The sequence below is a fragment of the Colossoma macropomum genome, unplaced genomic scaffold (genome assembly GCF_904425465.1).
Source record: "Colossoma macropomum unplaced genomic scaffold, Colossoma_macropomum, whole genome shotgun sequence".
Taxonomy (NCBI): Eukaryota; Metazoa; Chordata; class Actinopteri; order Characiformes; family Serrasalmidae; genus Colossoma; species Colossoma macropomum.
This window is the reverse complement of record NW_023494789.1, coordinates 41,465,215-41,483,911: the sequence shown is the minus strand read 5'-3', so window position 1 is coordinate 41,483,911 and position 18,697 is coordinate 41,465,215. Positions and strand designations below refer to the sequence as shown.

Below are 18,697 nucleotides of genomic sequence, written 5' to 3'. Positions count from 1 at the left end.
AGCAAAAATGGGAAACCAGTTCACTTTCAAAACTACAGCAATTGGTCTCCTCAGTTCCCAAACGCTTATTGAGTGTTGTTAAAAGAAGAGGTGATGAAACATAGTGATAAACATGTCCCTGTCCCCTGTCACTTTTTTTTGGAATGTGCTGTTGGCATCAAATTCAAAATGGGTGTATATTTTTCAAAAAACAATCAAATTTCTCAGTTTCAACATTTAATTTGTTGTCTTTGTACTATTTTCAATGAAATACAGGGTTTAAATGTTTTGCACATCATTGAATTTTGTTTTTATTTACATTTTGCACAGCATCCCAACTTTTTTTTTTTTGGAAACTTTTTATATTGACATCTTGTCTTTTACAGCGCGTAAGCATTTCATGACAACAATAGAAAGTATCACACTTTACATGTCTCTTATGAAGCTTCTGTGTCTGAGATACTATTTTTTTTTTTTGACACTGTATTTCATGGTAATATGAATGTATAGTACTCCTAATTCATCCACCATCCACCACTTAAAAGAGTCATTAGTGAATGGAAATTAGTAGCCCATTAGCATGAAGTAATTCAAGTAATGCTAACTGGTGGCTGATGTAATTTATTGTTAACGGTGTTAGTTTTTTGGACTGAATGTTAGACATATTTTCACACCAAATCTTGAGGTGGATAGGAAAGCTTTTATGTCCGAAACACTTCAAAATATAATGACTTGCCATTTATGTAACACTCAATCCACTTTAAAAATAATAATAAAACGTTTTGAAATTTTTTGATGCTACAGTTACTCAGTGCTCAGCAGGCATCTGGCTGATGGTGCTGTACAGCAGACACACCCTGCATATAGGGGGGTGGGGGGAGGTGGGAGGGGCTGGAAATTTCCATCAAAAGCACAGCACATGCCAAACTATGGGTCGAGAAGAACAGCATTTCAGGTAACATCTTTATATTTAGGTGATTGATTTTATGTTTCATGAATTTCTTTCAGCTTTATGAAATCCTCTGTTACTGCAAAAATAATTATACTTGTAATATCTACAGCCTTTGGCATGTCACTTTATGAACTTAATTAATGCTAAAATTAGTTAATCTAATAAGTAATTTACTTAAAAATAAGTAAATCTATACACATCGATACACCCTCAATGGAAGTTTTATGCCAAAAATTCCTTGAGATACAGGTTAGGGGATACAGGGGAGGGGATACAGGGGAGGACCGATCAGAATGGATAGCTTTATTAAAACATTTGGACTAGGCTTTAGTCATTTAGCAAAGATGGAAAAGGTTAATGAAAGATAATGGGTTTTAAAACATTTAATGGCAGATAATAGCGGCTATATACCTGAAAATGCCCAGATCCCCTGTTAGGGCAATAATTAAAAAGTTTAAAACAAACAGAGTGTAGTGAACCCAGTGGCGATTCTAGGATTACTTTAAGGTGGGGCTATAACGGGGCCATAGCTGCCTTCAAATTCAAAGAGCTTCATAATAATATCATGATATTTCTAATTACAATTGTGATAAAGAACATGCTTTATTAATCATCAACCACAATACAGATAAACTTGTTCCATATATGGTGTGCTTGGTTGCAGGCATAGTAAAATATCTAATCATAAGGCTGATACAATTACAATGTTCAAATACACAAAAGTTCAGAAATCAACCCTCTTTAAGGGAGCCCATAGGCTTTGTCCCCCAGAGAATATTTTATTGATTTAACATGGAAATTAAGCATTCTGGCACACTTTGAGAATTAAATACAGGGAAAGAAGTAAATACTGTTGCATGATTAAGTTTGCTGAATTCAATAACTATGCCAATACAGAGAACATGCTTTCCAGGTTTTTTGTACTTTTTACTTGCTACTGCTTACAACACCAATATCAAAAGGTCAATGAGCATGATGTTTGGCAGACATCTCCTCTTCAATAGTAACTATGAATAGAAGTTATTCTAAAAACTCATAATGCCCATAATTTGTATTCTATCCGTTAAAAGGCCTATATGGGCGCCATATGGCGTGCTTGGACCCCAGTGATCACCACTTGAAAAGTAAGCTCCTGTAGGTGCTTAGTAGAGAACACTGTATGGACAAAAGTATTGGGCCACATTACACCTACAGGAGCTTTTACGACATGCCATTCTAAATCCATAAGCATTGCACTCTTCTGGGAAGCTTTCTTTTCTCTCCAGGATTCTTTTCAAAAGTTTTGTAGTGTGCCTGTGGGGATTTCTGCCAATTCATCCAGAAGAGCGTTTGTGAGGTCAGACACCGATGTTGGACGAGAGGGCCTGGCTCGCAATCACTGTTCTAGTTCATCTCAAAGGTGTTCAATGGGGTTGAGGTCAGGGCTCTGTGAGGGCCGGTCAAGTTCTTCCACACCAAACTCACCCAGTCATGCCTTTATGGACCTTGCTTTGTGCACTGGGGCTCAGCCATGCTGGAACAGAAAAGGTCTTTCCCCAAACTGTTCCCACAAAGTTGGAAGCAGACAACTGTCCAAAATGTCTTGGTCTGGTGAAGCATTAAGATTTACTTTCACTGGAACTAAGGGTTCTAGACCAACCCCTGAAAAACAACCCCATAGCATTATCCCTCCTCCACCAAACTTTACAGTTGGCACAATGCAGTCAGGCAGGTAATGTTCTCCTGGTATTCACCAAATTCAGACTCGTTGATCAGACTGACAGATAGAGAAGCATGATTCGTCATTCCACAGAGTATGTTTCTACTGCTTCAGAGTCCAGTGGCGGCGTGCTTTACACCACTCTATCCGATGCTTGGCGTTGTGCTTGGTGATGTAAGGCTTGCATGCAGCTGCTCGGCCATGGAAACCCATGCCATGAAGCTCCCATACAGTTTTTGTGTTGATGTTAATGCCAGAAGAGGTTTGGAACTCCGCAGTTACTGAGTCAGCAGAGCATTGGTGACTTTTATACACTATGTGCCTCAACACTCGGTGACCCTGCTCTGTAACATTACATGGTCTGACACTTTGTGTCTGAGTACCTGCAGAAGACCAACCAGATAACTGGTCTACAACATCTGCAGATTAAAATACACTATAGCACTTGCAGATACAGTATAAGCTTATTATAAGACACATTATACGCTCTTTCCTGCACATGCTGCTTCATCGTATCATGTGTGGCATCGGTTGTTAAAAAATGTGTTACATTTGAGGCAGCATATTTGAGGGTGAAAGCAGATTAAAGTGCAACTGTTCTGTAATCATACTGTAAGGTTGCCTCATTAAAATTGTGAAACTTATTTATTTGTGTAATAATTACTTTTACAATATGCCTGTTTTTTTATCCTTGTAATTAACTATTGTTAGATTATAAGTTGTATCATTTGGACTCATTCAATAAGCCTATCATTCTGTATATTTTTGGTTATCATTTTTTTATACTATTAACAATATAGTAATTGCCTTAAGCAAAAGAAAACATAGGGGTGCAAAACCATTCCATTCTAATATGCTTGGCCTAATTATTGTCATCAGTTTACTGAAAATGTGCTACTCGTGCTGCTCTTTGAAACCTAAAAATGCTTTACAAAAATGTCAAAGCAAACATCTAATTTTACCTAAAGCAGCACTATGTAATATTCCTGTTTAAACTGAAAGAAGTTTCATGGCTGATTAAGAAGGAAAAAACACACTAAACATGGTCAATGTGTGCTGCTGCAAGCACTATTAAGCCTGAAATTATCATTTCAAAATCAGACATACTGGGACTCATTTGGCAGGATTTTTTCCACATCATACATCTTTATGTATTAACATCACACATACAGCCTCACAAAGAAGGTCCAGCTTGGTGTTTAGGTCTCCAAAGCAAAATCAACATTATACTAATGATGATATGATGACAATAGTAGATAATTCACTCACATCCTCAGAAAACACGTCATTCACCAAGTTTTGACCGAGTTCTCTTCGAATTCTCTTTCAATGCTCTCGCAAAAGTCAAATTAATTCATTTGTAATGGGTCCAAAGCACAACCCATGTTACAAAATGTTCTTCCACACATTGCATGCAATTACACATTTCCACCAGAGAGGTCTCCAAATCCCCAAATCTTACATAGTGTTGCTTTGAATGCAATGAGTCATTACAGGTAAGCCATTACATTTTTTCATACCCACCATTGCAATATGCTTTGGCCTACAATGGTTAGGTTTAGTTGTTAACTTTGCTGTGTCTTTCTATTTTTATCTTTGCATATATCAGCTGTCTAATTTTCTAAGTTTTCTTTTGGCTCCCCCTGTTGTGCTTTAGCCTAGGAGGATTAGGTTTTACATTTTTTAGGTTTGCTTTGTTTTTGTACATCTCAGTGGAAAGGTGATGCAGTGTTGGTTGAGTCCAGGGTTCCAGTTGAATGCTATTGTTTTGTATCATCTTACACTTTAAAAGTAATTTTTTGAGTTGAATGTTAAATTGCTTGTTACTAGAGGAAGTATTTTTCAAGTAGATCTGACGAGCCACTTTTTACAGGGTATGGTAGTTTCTCTGTGTCGCTCTGAGATAGAAAAGGCCAAACTTTAGTGACATTTCTCAAATGATAAAATGCTACTTGTGACTGTGTTTACATGCAGGATAAAACAGAGCTCAGTACTGTGGCTCATGCGCATTTGGAAATTGCATGTATCAAGTTGGTCCCCCTCCTTTTTCACAAGCCTACTCTGCCTGTGCCTCTGCTGTTATCACTGTGTGTGAGTTCATGTGAGTTTCCTTTCAACAGGCTTTCTGAGAAAAAGTAAAGGAAGGCCTGTAGGCCCTCCCTCCCAACCGCCCATGTTCCATTGAGATCTGAGCTCAAGAAGCCAGTCCCCGTGAGGGATACAGTAAGCAAAACAAGCTGCTCTCATAACAGCACAGAGTCTTAGAGAGGGTTTAGTACAGCAGGTCATTGCCTTCATACATTATATACACACCGCTTTACTGGATTTTACCCTTCACAAAAGCCCACTAAGCCGTATAGGAAGAGACATCAAATCTGAAATCCACAATAAATTTGAGACGACTGCAACTTAGAGAAGATTTAAAGAAGAAAAGTCATTCAGAAGAGGACGAAGTACATACCAAACTGCACTCCAAGGAGAAAACAACAGGAGGTAACATTATTGCAGAAGCGGTTGGTTCGATATTTGATACATTTATTTCATTAACACAAGTGTTAATCTGTTAGTCATGTTCATCTCTATATAGTTGTTTCTATGCAGGTGGCTGGTTTAAACAAAAGCAAATGAACTGAAGTGTTTGTTTACAATGACCACTTAAAAAATGGCAGATTTTGAATGTTTTATGATAATGAAGTTTTCACCTTTACAAATATAAAGGAGATATATTATTATATTATTTTCCAGTGTGTTATTTTGGGCATGCACTGTGTTTACTGTCCATGTTTCAACATTTTAGCTTAATTCTCAGTGTTTTAATTTCCTTGTTCATCTGAATAAGACAATTTTAATATAAGATGATGACACTCTGCACCGCTAATTTATTTCTTATAATTAATAACAGTTTTTTTACAGGTGAATAAATCATTTTGTTAAAGATGTCGACCACTGCTGTTCCACTCTCTAACACGGGTAATGGCTACACCATTGTGACCCACGTGATCCCCCCACCAACATCAACTGAAATTGGGGAAAATATCTCCACTGGAGGACCACTTCAGAAATTTCTGAAAGGAGAACCAAAAGCGTTAGGAGTAAGTCATGCAACCTCACGTCTGCTTAAGTCAAATATAGCCCATTTTATTCCAATTGATTTAATCTTTTTATGTTTGCTGTAGTATCAGCACTTTCCATACCCATGCATGGAAACTAAGATCAGCCCATTTTGAATTCATTGTTTTTGTGATGCCACGAAACCAGTGTATTACAATACAGTTTAGCTCTGTCCACTCATGGTGAAGTTCTAATTCCTGGCCCTTGAGATCTACCACATTGTAGTTTAGCTCCACCACTAATCTAACACACCTGATCCAGGTAATGAAGGCCTTCAGGGGCAAATGAATCTTAGAGCCAGGTGGGCTGGATCTGAACTCTCTAGAGTGGTAGATTTCCAGGACTAGGCAGATCACCAGAACAGAGGTAATTTGCATATATATTACTTAAAGGCACAGTAATAATAATAATAATAATAATAATAATATATATATATATATATATATATATATATATATATATATATATATATATATATATATAAAAATTATAGCTGTTTATTGCATAAAACCACACAAACATCATAAGTGGACAAAAACATACAATAAAATCTAGGATATGGACATTTGAATAAAATGATTAATTAATTAATTCCCCCAGAACCTGTAATGCTGCATTACACTGCTCTGGCTATGTTTCCTATTCATTTTCAATGGGAAACATTGCGTCAGTTAGACGCAATGAGTGGCATGAGGGGTCCAGCATGTCGAGTTTGGGGGATGTGGAGCATCAAAAACTTAAGTGAAGCTGAACTTTATGTAAATAAATCCGGCCTACATGATGTGTCTACCCAAACAGGAGGCGGCTGGGGCTAGCATGATTCTGCAGCTCAAAGTATCAAACATCGGTCCCACATGTAAAATGTTCCCACACAACAAGAAAGAGCATCAGCAAAAATTTAATATATTTGAACCCAACTGTTTACATACAAAATTTTACATCTGAGCAGCAAAAAGAACAAATTTTGGTTGTTTAATGTTTGGATGTTTATTTAGAATCAGAATCAAGCTTTATTGGCCAGGTATGCTTACAAGGTTGGTTTTGGTTACAGGAGCTCACAGTGCACAGTATCAGACAGACATTTACTGATGTCTGATGTTGACTGCAAGTGGTAAATCAATGACCTAAATCCTAATTTACCCAAGGTTAACTTTATTAACGTTTTGGAAATTTTGCACTAACATGAGGCCAACTGAAGGGGGAGGATGTGTTCATGTCATGTTCATGTTTAATATTCTGCATGGAATAAATTTTGTTTTATTTTTCCCTTAATATGTTACATTTAGCAAATGAACAGTAATTGTGCATTAAAATGTGCAGAAGTATGTCCTCTGCAAAGAAATTCTTAACTAAATTATGCTTAGAAAATCCACTAAATGTCATTTGAGCAGGGGCACACAAACTTTTACATATGACTGTACAAGTTAAATACACTGCAGCAGATACTAAACATTTGTAAGCCATGTTCATAAACAATACATTGTCACCTCCAGATCAAAAGGACAACATTCCAAACTATTTAAATAAATAAATAAATCAATAAGAAGCTTTCTTTAATCTAATGAAAATGACATTAGAATTTTAGGCTCATTCATGCATATTTTTATAAATATTTTGTATTTTTAATTATTTTTTATTATTTTTATGTGAAGTAATTTATTTAAGTGTGTTCACATAAGCTGCACTAGGCATCTATGACTGCACCTACACTGGGATGCTGTGCAAAATGTAAATGGAAACAAAATGCAATGTTGTGCAAATTATCAAATGCTAAAACTGAGAAATTTCATTGTTTTTTTGAAAAATGTATGTATTTGATGGCAGCAACATGTTCCAAAAAAGTTGGGACAGGGGTATGTTTACCTCTGTGTTGCATCACCTCTTCTTTTAATGACATTCTGTAAGCGTTTGGGAACTGAGGAGACCAACTGCTGTAGTTTTGAAAGGGAAATGTTTTCCTATTCTTGTTTGATATAGGATTTCAGCTGCTCAACAGTTCAGGCTCTTTTGACATATTTCTTGTTTCATAAAGTGCCATATGTTTTTAGTGGGTGACAAGTCTGGGCTGCAGACAGGTCAGTTTAGCACCCTAACTTTTTTACTACAGCCATGCTGTTGTAATATGTGCAGAATGTGGTTTTACATTGTCTTGCTGAAAAAATCAAGGCCTTACCTGAAAAAGACGTCGTCTGAATGGCCGCATATGTTTCCAAAACCTGAATGTATCATTCAGCATTAATGGTGCCTTCACAGATATGCCAGTCACCCATGCCATGTACTCTAATGCACCCCTATACCATCATGAATACTGGCTTGAACCATGCACTGATAACAAGCTGAGTGGTCTTTAGACCCGAGGACACAGTGTCCACGATTTCCAAAAAGAATTTTAAACGTTAATTCGTCAGACCACAGAACACTTTTCCACTTTGCCTCAGTCCATCTTAAATGAGCTCAGGCCCAGAGAAGGTGGCAGCATTTCAGGGTCCTGTTAATATGTGGTTTCTTCTTTTGCATATTAGAGTTTTAGTTTGCTTTTAAGGATGCAGTGATAAACTGTGATCGTGCCTAGCCTATACTGGTTTTTGGCCTTGTACCTTGCATACAGAGATTTCTCCAGGTTCTTTTAATGATATTATGTACAGTAGATGATAAAAACAGCAACAGTTCTTGGCTATTTTATGTTGAGAAATGTTATTCTTGAATTGTTGCACTATTTGCCGGCACAGTCTTAGAGTGGTAAACCCCAGAAAGATGAGGATCTTTACTTCTGAAAGGCTCAGCCTCTCTGAGATGCTCTTTTTCTACCCAGTGTTGTTACAGACCTTTTGCCAATTAACCATCAGGTGTTTTTATAAGCATTACACAACTTAACCATTTTTTTGTTGCCCCATCCGAACTTTTTTGGAATGTGTTGCTGGCATCAAATTCAAAATGGTCAAATATTTTAAAAAAAAAACAATATAATTTCTCAGTTTCAACATTTGATATTTGTCTTGTACTATTTTCAAATAAATATAGGGTTTAAATGATTTGCACATCATTGTATTTTTTTTCATTGTATTTTTTCATTGTATTTTCCATTTACATTTTGCACAGTGTCCCAACTTGTTTGGAAATGGGGTTGTACATCAAATATCTGTTTTTTTTCCACAGACCGTCCAAATAATGATTGGATTGATGACATTCATGTTTGGCATAGTGATAACAATCCATACTGATCTCGTCATCACTGTCTACAGTGGAATTGCATTTTGGGGTGCTTTGATGGTAAGCTTTGTCTTTTTGTATTCCCCCAGATAGAAATACTTACATAGTAAAAAAGATAACTGCTATTACCAGCCAGTGAACTGTTACATTATTTCTCTCATTCAGTACATCATTACTGGCTCTCTTGCTGTTGCTGCAAGTAACAAGCTTCATCGCTGTGTGGTATGTAAACACCAACTACAGTTTTAATGTTTTTATATTGTGCAGAAAGGACTTTATTCAATAACACTTCACACTGAAGGTCACACCTTTGTGTTCGGTTTCTCGTCTAGGTGAAGGGTGCTCTGGTGATGAATGTGTTGAGTTCGATAGTTGCAGGAACAGCCATCATTCTGCTTTCCCTGGATTTCGTCATATCAGCATTATTGACGCACTGCCGTTATGATTATGATGGCAGTTTTAAGTGTAACAAGGTAAGATAATTTGATTTTAATGTGTGGCATATTCAGTTGCGCACTAATTCCTTTTATTTGACCAATGTGCTGTGCAAAGGTCAGAGACCACCCTACAGTTAAAAACGATTATTATAAAAAATTATTATTATCATTTGCTCATTAAAAACAAATTATTTACTGGTTGGGAGAGATTTCAGAGGAGAAAGGATACAAGACAATCCAGTTGCATAAAGAAGAGAAAAGCCAAAGGAAAATGAGTACAAAACTGGACTTCAAAAAATGATTAAAAGCTACAGAGAAAATGGGACTATTAAGAACCACCTGGAAGACCTGGGGACACCAAAACTGTCCCCATCAGATAAACAGCACTTAAAGAAAAGCAGACAGACACAAAAGAAGAATATTTGTACTAGAACACCAAAACTAGACATCTGAGATGTGGAGGAAGGTTTTGTGGGCTAATGAATTGTAAAATTGTAACTAGGGCGGTGACGGAGGCGGAGCAACAAGCTCTCTGTTCCTCTCGGCTCAGGTGCTCATGCTGCCCTTAATGAGAACCAGCTGATGCTGATCTGGTGCTGGCAGCATGAGTACATTTAAAAAAGAGCTGTGAAAGATGGAAAATTTGTTGCTCCACCTCCTCATCACTGCCCCCGCTTCGCAGCTCGTCCGCCTGGATCAAACGTAAGGTGTAGTCTAGCAGCCTAGCTGCAGCACAAGAGGCGGGGCCTGGGTGGTGGAGTTCTGGACGTCCGTTGACGTCCTCCTCCTGCCGTCACTCACATCCCTTGGCAGTGTTTGGGATTCGTGTGGCTGTCTTCGAGGCCTATATATATATATATATATATATATTATATATATATATATATATATATATATTTCTTGCTTTTTCCTGGCATTGAAAAATGAAAAATGAATAACTGGAAATCAAATAAATGAAGGGTGATTTCTAACTTTTGCACAGTAATATAAAAGCCAAAACTGTAAAGCTACCTGCTAGTAATTTTTTGGCTTAGCATAGTTTTTTACACATTAAGAATAAACAGATGTAAATGGAATTATGTTTTTTTCAGAGCCAGACCACTGGGATCAACGCAGTGCTGCTTATTTTCTCTATAATGCAGTTCATCATTTCCATCTGCGTCTCAGCTTTTGCCTATAAATCCACCTGCAAAGCTGAACCTTCTGTGGGTATTAGAATGAATAAAGTCATTTAATACCAAATGGATCTTAGATGAAAAAATTTGTCTTTGTTTACCTTTGTTATTTAGTTTTTTGTTTTGACTATCCTCCCTATCCTCCCTGCTATCTGCTGCGATGACCTTCTGTATTGCCTCACCCTGTACAAACTTTGGAGCTAATTAAACTCCCTGTATGTCTGTAGGTGAATGTCACTGTGGTTCCAAACCGAGTAGGATGTTGTTCAGTGGTCAATCCATTCCCTGCCCACAACATACAACAGGTAAGAGAGGCTTGTACACTTTTGATAAGAGTTCCTATCCTATCCAAAACAATTGATTTTCAACATCTTTTGCATTTGGTACAACCTCATAGTCTCTAATGTAATAATAATAAACCTTATTCATTTAACATATTCACTTATCATTTTTATTTTGCTTCACAAAGTGCTTTACAAGGAGAATGAAATGAAATAATTCAAGATGTATAAATAAAAAACAGTACATTTCCAAATGTGGGGGTGACTGATATTCTAGTGGTAAGAAAGATGACCCTGCAAAGGGAACGCTGTGGGTTCAAATCCCAGGACTGACTATTCAATCTTGGCTGGACACCTAGCTGTGGGCTCGTTAAGTGGAGTACAAAATTCCTTCACAATGAGTTAGCCTGGCTAACGTCCTCAGCCTTTTTAGAAACACAATTTCCTGATGGTAAAATGCTAATCTAAACTAGTTCTTTTATTACCTTGTGTGTCAGACACTAAACACAAAAACTCATGCTTACGTTGTAAAGAACTGATGTAACTTTACAGTAAATATTTACAATAACACTACTTTCTTTAATCATTCTAAATCACACTTATTGTGCTAATACTGTGTTAATTCTGGGAGTTGAGAAGGAAATGTCCAAATGCTGAGTTTCATTTTTAGAGTTATAGTACGAATTCCAGGATCTCTAAAAGATTCCACAAAAGCAATCAGGAAAATTAAGGAACTTGGTTCAAATTCCACAGCATTCAAGCCTTCTTGAAATGAAAATTGAATGAGTATATGTAAAGTTAAATGCTTTACACAATGAACCTAATGAATGAATCTAAAATTTGCATAAATATTTATATAATAGCAATGAAGCACTGTAGATGTTTGTCAGTGAATCAGTAGGCTGATGCTATGGTTATAGTTGTATACAGTGTGAGTCGTGGCTGAGATGATTGGCATAGCAAATACTGTGATTCGTTGTAATTTTTAATTTTGATGAAATACCTTGTTTACTAAATTTGTATAATTTCTTTACACTGTCAGAAAAAACGTTCCAAACTGTGACTGGGGTGATGCCCACATGGGTATGTCCTTATTACCTTTAGTTAAGGAACATAATTGTACCATAATCCATTGAAATTATATTTTCTATATTGTATTGACTCCACACACACCTGTCTTGTCTTCAGGCTTTTTGTTTTAAAACATTAGAGTGTCCAAAGGTACAAATATAGACTTTTCACCTTGGAAAAACCTATTTAAGGTATGCAATTGGACCTCAAAACCACTGTTGTACCTTTGAAGGTACATTTACATGGTTTGTATCATGACGATCAAAAAATGTTCCTGCACAGAACCTTTTTTCTGACACTGCATCATTTACCAGTACAATTATACATTAACAACCCTCTTAAAAGAAAAAGGATTTAAAATTAAGTCTTGGTTTAGACATTTGTACCACGACTCAACTGACCAGATGCTTGCAGATAAAATTTGAAAAGAAGGCTTTACTGGTTAGAACATAATCCAAACTTGTGGTCAGAACACAGGCACATGTCAAACCCAAAACAACCAAAAAATAGGGAAAAACATAACAAACATAATTATAAAAGCAAAGGCAAATCCAAAAACACAGTCCGATACACAAAAAGGTCGTAGGTCATAGGTCAAAAGAAAGAAACAATACCTCGCAAAGATTTAACTAAAAGCCTGGGCTTTAAATACTAACTATCACAAGTCATATGACAAACAAAACAGGTGTATCGGATGAGTATTCAGGCAAGGGGGAATGACGATTGGCTGAGGATGGTGTTGTGACAGTCACCAAGGGAGTTCTGGGAATTGGGGTTCTCTAGAAAGTCAGATACGGAGGGATGTGTGACAACATCAAAAGTCTTTCTTTGGCCTGTAAAAAGGTTCTCATTGACCAAAATCTATAAAATTATATATTTTGTGGGCTGTTTGCATGGCTATCTTCAATACTTTAGATTTTAATAGTAAATTAAAAAGGGCATATCTTGGTCCCGAGGAAGACATTTCAAGGCCTGTCTGTCTGCTTTTAGCAGAGTTTATTCACTAGGCATGGATCCAAGAGGAGAAAGCACAGCTGCTTTAGACTAATCACATGTTTTAAGTTTTTCATATATTAGCCATAAAATAAACCACTAACAAATTTCTTGTATTTTCACAAAGACTGACACTTCTAAAAATGATTTGGTGGTAACAATGTACAACAACAACGTACTTATAAATCACTAAAATAAATTAGGAGGTGATAAATAAATGTTTGATCAAAAATGGCATTACATTACATTAAAATGTGTTCCAGTTCTGTACTGTATATTTACAGCACTTTACCACCAACTAAGCTGCTGGTTACTTGCTATACAGATTTTACAGTATACAGCTTTAACAATGTTTGCCTATTCTTTGCTTTACAGTATCCAATGTACGCAATCAGTGGTGCCACCATGAACAGTCCACCAATGGAAAGTCCTCCAGAGTACACAGAGATAAAATGCCAGCCAGAGAACTGAGACTACACAATTTCCATATGAAACACCACAATAGCTCTATATATGTCACTTCACTATGTACACTTCCTTGTATCTATGCTTACTGACCATTTTATCATATAGGAGCACTTTGTAGTTCTACAATTACTTTGTTACCCTATTCTTCAAAGGTCAGGACCCATTCCTCACTCTTAGTTTAATAATGCCTCAATGATTTTGCATTGGTGACCAAGTAAATACTGAACATTAAGCCTTAAAATGTGGACATACAAAGAATTTTTTAAAAAAAGGGTGATTGGAATGCTGAGAGTAAGAAAATGCAAAAGACAAACCAGTCTACCAATTGGTAGAGCGAAGATCAAGATCAACATTGTACCACTTATAATCCACCGTGTGAGCACTGGGACAGTGGTGATGAACGAGGAGTGGTGGCGCTATCAAGGGGCTCTGGAATGCCAGGAATATGAGTACTGTAAATCCCAGTGTCTGCTGCGTAAGACCCAAGGAGTAGTGTGCATACTCAGCATATGGAGAGGGCATGGCACACATAAATGGAAAAAATGTGAATACTGAGGGGAAACAGAACTGAAGGGTTTACTGCAAGACCACCTTACATAAAAAATGAAAGAAAATGAGAAATACATTTAGTGCATGTCTGATAAATACAAGTAACTGAAACTTTACAGTGTAAGGTAGAGAAAACTACATTTATTCTTTGAAAGAATCTTAGCAGAATTGTTACTTTCAGTGAGCAAATTTCTTTATTTTTGTAATTGTTGAACAATTTTTTTTTTCCTTTTTGTAATTGATGAGCAAATGTCTTCCTTTTTGTAATTGCTGAGCAGATTTCTTCCTTTTTCCAATTAAAAGTCACTAATTCATTTCACTCTTAGCCTAATTGTAATTCACTCTGTAAATGTCTGCTAAATGTTCAGCACTGGGATATAAACATTTAAAATGGTGAACCTGGTTAACTTTGGATTAGGTACTGTAAAATGTTTAAATATGATCAATTAATATTTTTATTTATTAATTACTGTATGGAGATGTCCTACTGACTACGCAGTGTAATTGACAATGTGTTAACACGTATATGACATTAAAATCCATATTCATTAATTGGTTGTGAGCCTCTAAAAATATTAACTAACAGTGAGGAGTTTGGACCTTAGTTCAGATACTGAAAAAAAACTCAGTAACTAATAAATGTATAGCTTCAACATATAGTTTGCAAGCATATATGAACCTCAGACTAATTCTGTACTAATTCTGTTACCTACTTTATGAAATTAAAAAAGGTCTAGAATTAATGAATCCTTTTTTTGATGCAGATCAGTTTTAACTTTACTCGTGAGTTTCCTCAATATTCAGTCATAACACAGACTTACTGTCACTTTATGAGACACATGAAACTTGCTGGAACACACTGTAGGTGAACAGGAGCACAGAGCCGCTCTTGATTCAGTGTAAAAGTGGCTCATCAGATCTACCTAAAAAATATCTTCATGTGGTAACAAGTAAATGAACTAGTTTTATTCAACCTAAATACATACTTTGAATGAACGATTCTTTCAAAGTATTTTTTTGAGTTGAATAAAACTAGTTCAATTACTTGTTACTACATGAAGTAATTTTGTAAGTATATCTAATGAGACACTTTGTACAGTGTTGGATATTTTTGGGTGTTGGACCCTTCTCGACCTAACAGGGACAGCGAGGCATGTAGAACCACAGCAGCACCACTGGGTTTTAAACACTTGTAGTAGCACCACACATACTACCATTTCAGTGTCTTAATGCTGTAAAAAATGGCTCATCAGATCTATTGTGGTAACAAGCAACTGAACTAGTTGTATTGAACCTAAACAACTTTGAACGAATGATTCTTTCAATCAATGTAGTTGTTTAAGTCTAATAAAATGAGTTCAATTGCTTGTTACTACATAATGTTTTTAGGTAGATCTGATGAGCCACTTTTCACAGTGAACCTTTACTTAGGAACATCTGAGTAAATGTAAGTGTCCACTTGTTCACACCTCACAGGTTTTATCATAGTTAGAATCAAGGCTGATGCTTTGTTAAGTAAGTGCAAATTCAAAGAACTAAAGCTACATTTTCTGTTTGAGGAGCCTAATAATTAGGAATTAATGGAACTTCTGCTTTCTAGAGCAAACAATGTGAATATATGTATATGACCACAAACATACATATATGCACTGTAAAAAAAAATAAAAAAAAATAAAAAATGACTTCATGTGGTAACAAGCAACTGAGCTAGTAAAAAAAAAAAATATTTATTTAGTTTGAATAAAACTAGGTAATTTACTTGTTACCAAAAGAAGTAATTTTAAGGTTGAACTGACAAGCCATTTTTTTTACAGTGTGACCACTTTTTCTTTCTTGATTTCTTTTTCCTTTCTTTCTTTCTTTCTTTCTTTTGTCTTTCTTTCCTTCTTTTTTCTGTCTTTTTTCTTATGTTCTTATAATTGATAATACATGACAATTTCTACATTTTTAATTCATCTGAAAATGTTCAAGTTTTCATTATGTATGACGTTATGTGAGGTTACATGAGTTTACTGTTAACAGGCTTTCCAGGAAAAAGCCAGAGAAATGAACCCGCCCCCGAATTCCTTTTCTATGGAAAGCTGAGCAAAAGCTGCTCCTCACTGAGGATGTCGAAAAGAAAACAAGCTGCTTTCGTCACAGCACAGGGGCTTGGGGTGAGATTTAGTAGCACAGCTCACACTGCCTTCATAGATTACATGCACGTCCTTTCCCGGATTCTATGTTTCACAAAAGAGCACAAAGCTGTTCGGTATAAGACACTGAATCTGAAATTTACCATGCATTTCAGATAACAGCAGCTTGGAAGAAAAGTCATTCAGAAGAGGACAAGAGACAGGAAACACCAAACCACACTCCACAAAGAAAACAACAGCACTTCTTTTCAGGAAACTGAGTTTGATTGTCTCCACTGGTGGGCGACTTCAGAGACTTCTGAAAGTAGAACCAAAATCATTAGGAGTAAGTAACCTGTATCAGCCATGTGTTGTACCATTTGTACCACCTTTAGCAGCAACAGCTTGAACCAGACACTTCTTATGGCTGGAGATGAGTCTTTCACATCTCTGTGGAGGAACCACACTGGAAAACTTCTGAGCATGAACTGCCCAGTTACGGTCTTGCCTCAGTAACTCAATGAGGGTTAACTTAGGACTTTCACTAGACCACTCCAAAACATTTGCTCTTGTTCTTCAGAATGTTGTCTTACTTCATAATCCAATTGCTTTAGATGGACTGATGACCAGATTTCTCTGGTAGAGAGCAGAATTCATGGTTCCGTCAAGTCCGGCAAGCCATGAATCATCATTCAATCATCATTCCCAAGCCATTACACTGCCACCACGTTTCGCTGTTGGTGAGTTGTGTGAATTGTGGAATACACACAACATTATGGCAAAAGTGTTGGGGGTAATCAGGGTGTTTTCTGGCAAATGTAAAATGAGCCTTTATGTTCCTCTTGGTTTGCAGTGGTTGTTGCATGTGAAGAGAGCTGCATTTCCTTAAGTGTTCATCTGAGTTATTTTGTGATGTCCTGAATGAGTCATCAGTGAACCCTGGGAGGGATTCTGCTAGGTTCGCCACTTCTGGAAGATTCGTCATTCTTCCAGGTTTTCTATATTTGGAGATAATGGCTCTCATTGTGGTTTAATGGAGTCTTGGAGCCTTAGGAATGTCTTCTTTTCCAGACTGATATAGTTCAATAACTTTCTTTCCTACTTCTTCCTGAATTTCTTGTCCGCGATGTAGTGTCCTGCTAGCCCGCTTTACACTGCAGGAAAGTTTCTGTTTAGGTGATGTTAAGATATTACCAGAGCCGGCAGTAATTAAGCCTCGTTGAGTCTAGTCTAAGTAATCAACTAAACTTGGTTGATTGTTTGGTTGAGAAACTAATTATTTACACAGGGCCAGTTGGTGTTGGATAACTTTCTTCCCTCATTAAATGAAATTGTCTCTTTTGTGTTTACTCAGGTGGCTTAAATTACATTTTGATTGAAGATCTAAAACAAGTATTTATATAGTATTTGCTCCCCATCTTCCAGGTTTTCCCTGGACATGTATTCTCATTAAAAGATCTCATTTGGCCCCACAACACTAAGCAACATGATGCTAGAGGGCTTTGTTTATAGAAATAATACAGCAGATGAGGTGAGGTACAGTGTGAAGTACAGTTTTTATAACTCTTGTGTCTGTACATTAAGACATAATTAATATTGCTGCTGTTGCATATACATTTTACATTTTTCATTTGATACAAATCCGTTTTTCATTGCTCTTGTCAGTGATCAGGCTTTTGTCAGTGCTAGTATATTGCAAATGATCCTCCACACAAATAATATCCCTACAAATTCTTAATAAGAGAAGCTCCCCACTTTACATTAAGAATCTTTGATAACTGTGTAGTTACACATTAACAATAATCTACTGGTGATGTATTCAGTGTTAGAGATGGATTACAGTAGTACAGCTTTTGTAAGTACACATGTACCATGACTGTTTAACAGCATAAGTTCTCCCATGTTATTAGATTCGCATAATATAAAGTGTAATTACATGTTTGTGAACATCTTTGTTCAGAATCCTTTTCTGATTGTGATCCAAGAATAGAAAATACCACTGCCTTATTCGTATTCATATGCCACAGAATGTACCACCAACAAAATTCTTGTATTTCACAAACACTTCTAAAAATGATCTTCAGTGACAACTTTTTATAGCATATATATGCAAATCACACAAACAAGGAGGTGCTGAACAAATATTTGATGAAAAACAGCATTATATTCCATTAAAATGTGCTATAGTTCTGTACTGTATATTTACACTGGCAAGCTGCCGACAACTTGCTATACAAATTTTACACTTTGCAACTTTAACAATTCGTGCATATTCTTTGCTTTACAGTATTTAATGTATGCAATCAATGGTGCCACCATGAACAGTTCACCAGTGGAAAGTCCTCCAGAGCACAGTGAGATAAAAGGCCAACCAGAGAACTGAGAAAAACACAATCTCTACCTGAAACAACACAATAACACAATATATGCACTGAGTGGAGGATGAAGGATTATTCTCAGCACTGCAGTGACACTGACGTGATGGTGGCATGTTTAGGTGTGTTGTGCTAGTGCGAGTGGATCCGACACAGCAGCGCTGCTGGAGTTCTTACGCACTCTGTCCACTCTATTAGACACTCCTACCTTGTTGGTCCACCTTGTAGATGTAAAGTCAGAGACAGTGTGTGTTGCTCATCCTTTTTCCTTCAAAAGTGGTCA

At 36.6% G+C, this 18,697-nt stretch overlaps 1 protein-coding gene and 1 long non-coding RNA gene across 4 annotated transcripts; both read left to right on the top strand.

The window, feature by feature from the left end:
• The first annotated feature begins 4,355 nt into the window (after positions 1–4,355).
• Positions 4,356–14,672, top strand: LOC118808584 (membrane-spanning 4-domains subfamily A member 4A-like). 3 transcript variants are annotated; one of them, XM_036571365.1, is made up of 8 exons: positions 4,356–5,123; positions 5,533–5,722; positions 8,898–9,011; positions 9,117–9,173; positions 9,284–9,424; positions 10,480–10,593; positions 10,791–10,868; positions 13,284–14,672. In XM_036571365.1, exons 2-8 carry the CDS (start codon positions 5,567–5,569, stop codon positions 13,377–13,379), a joined length of 756 nt encoding a protein of 251 aa, XP_036427258.1. In that variant the 5' UTR covers positions 4,356–5,123; positions 5,533–5,566; the 3' UTR covers positions 13,380–14,672. The 3 variants fall into 3 exon arrangements, with proteins under 3 accessions (XP_036427258.1, XP_036427257.1, XP_036427256.1); XM_036571364.1 differs by having other exon boundaries at positions 4,356–5,143; positions 5,544–5,722; XM_036571363.1 differs by having other exon boundaries at positions 4,359–5,123; positions 5,544–5,722.
• Positions 14,673–15,844: 1,172 nt separating this feature from the next.
• On the top strand, positions 15,845–17,265 carry LOC118807585. The gene is made up of 3 exons (XR_005007234.1): positions 15,845–16,081; positions 16,216–16,385; positions 16,654–17,265. It is a non-coding gene; the product is annotated as an uncharacterized LOC118807585 (long non-coding RNA).
• Positions 17,266–18,697: the final 1,432 nt, after the last annotated feature.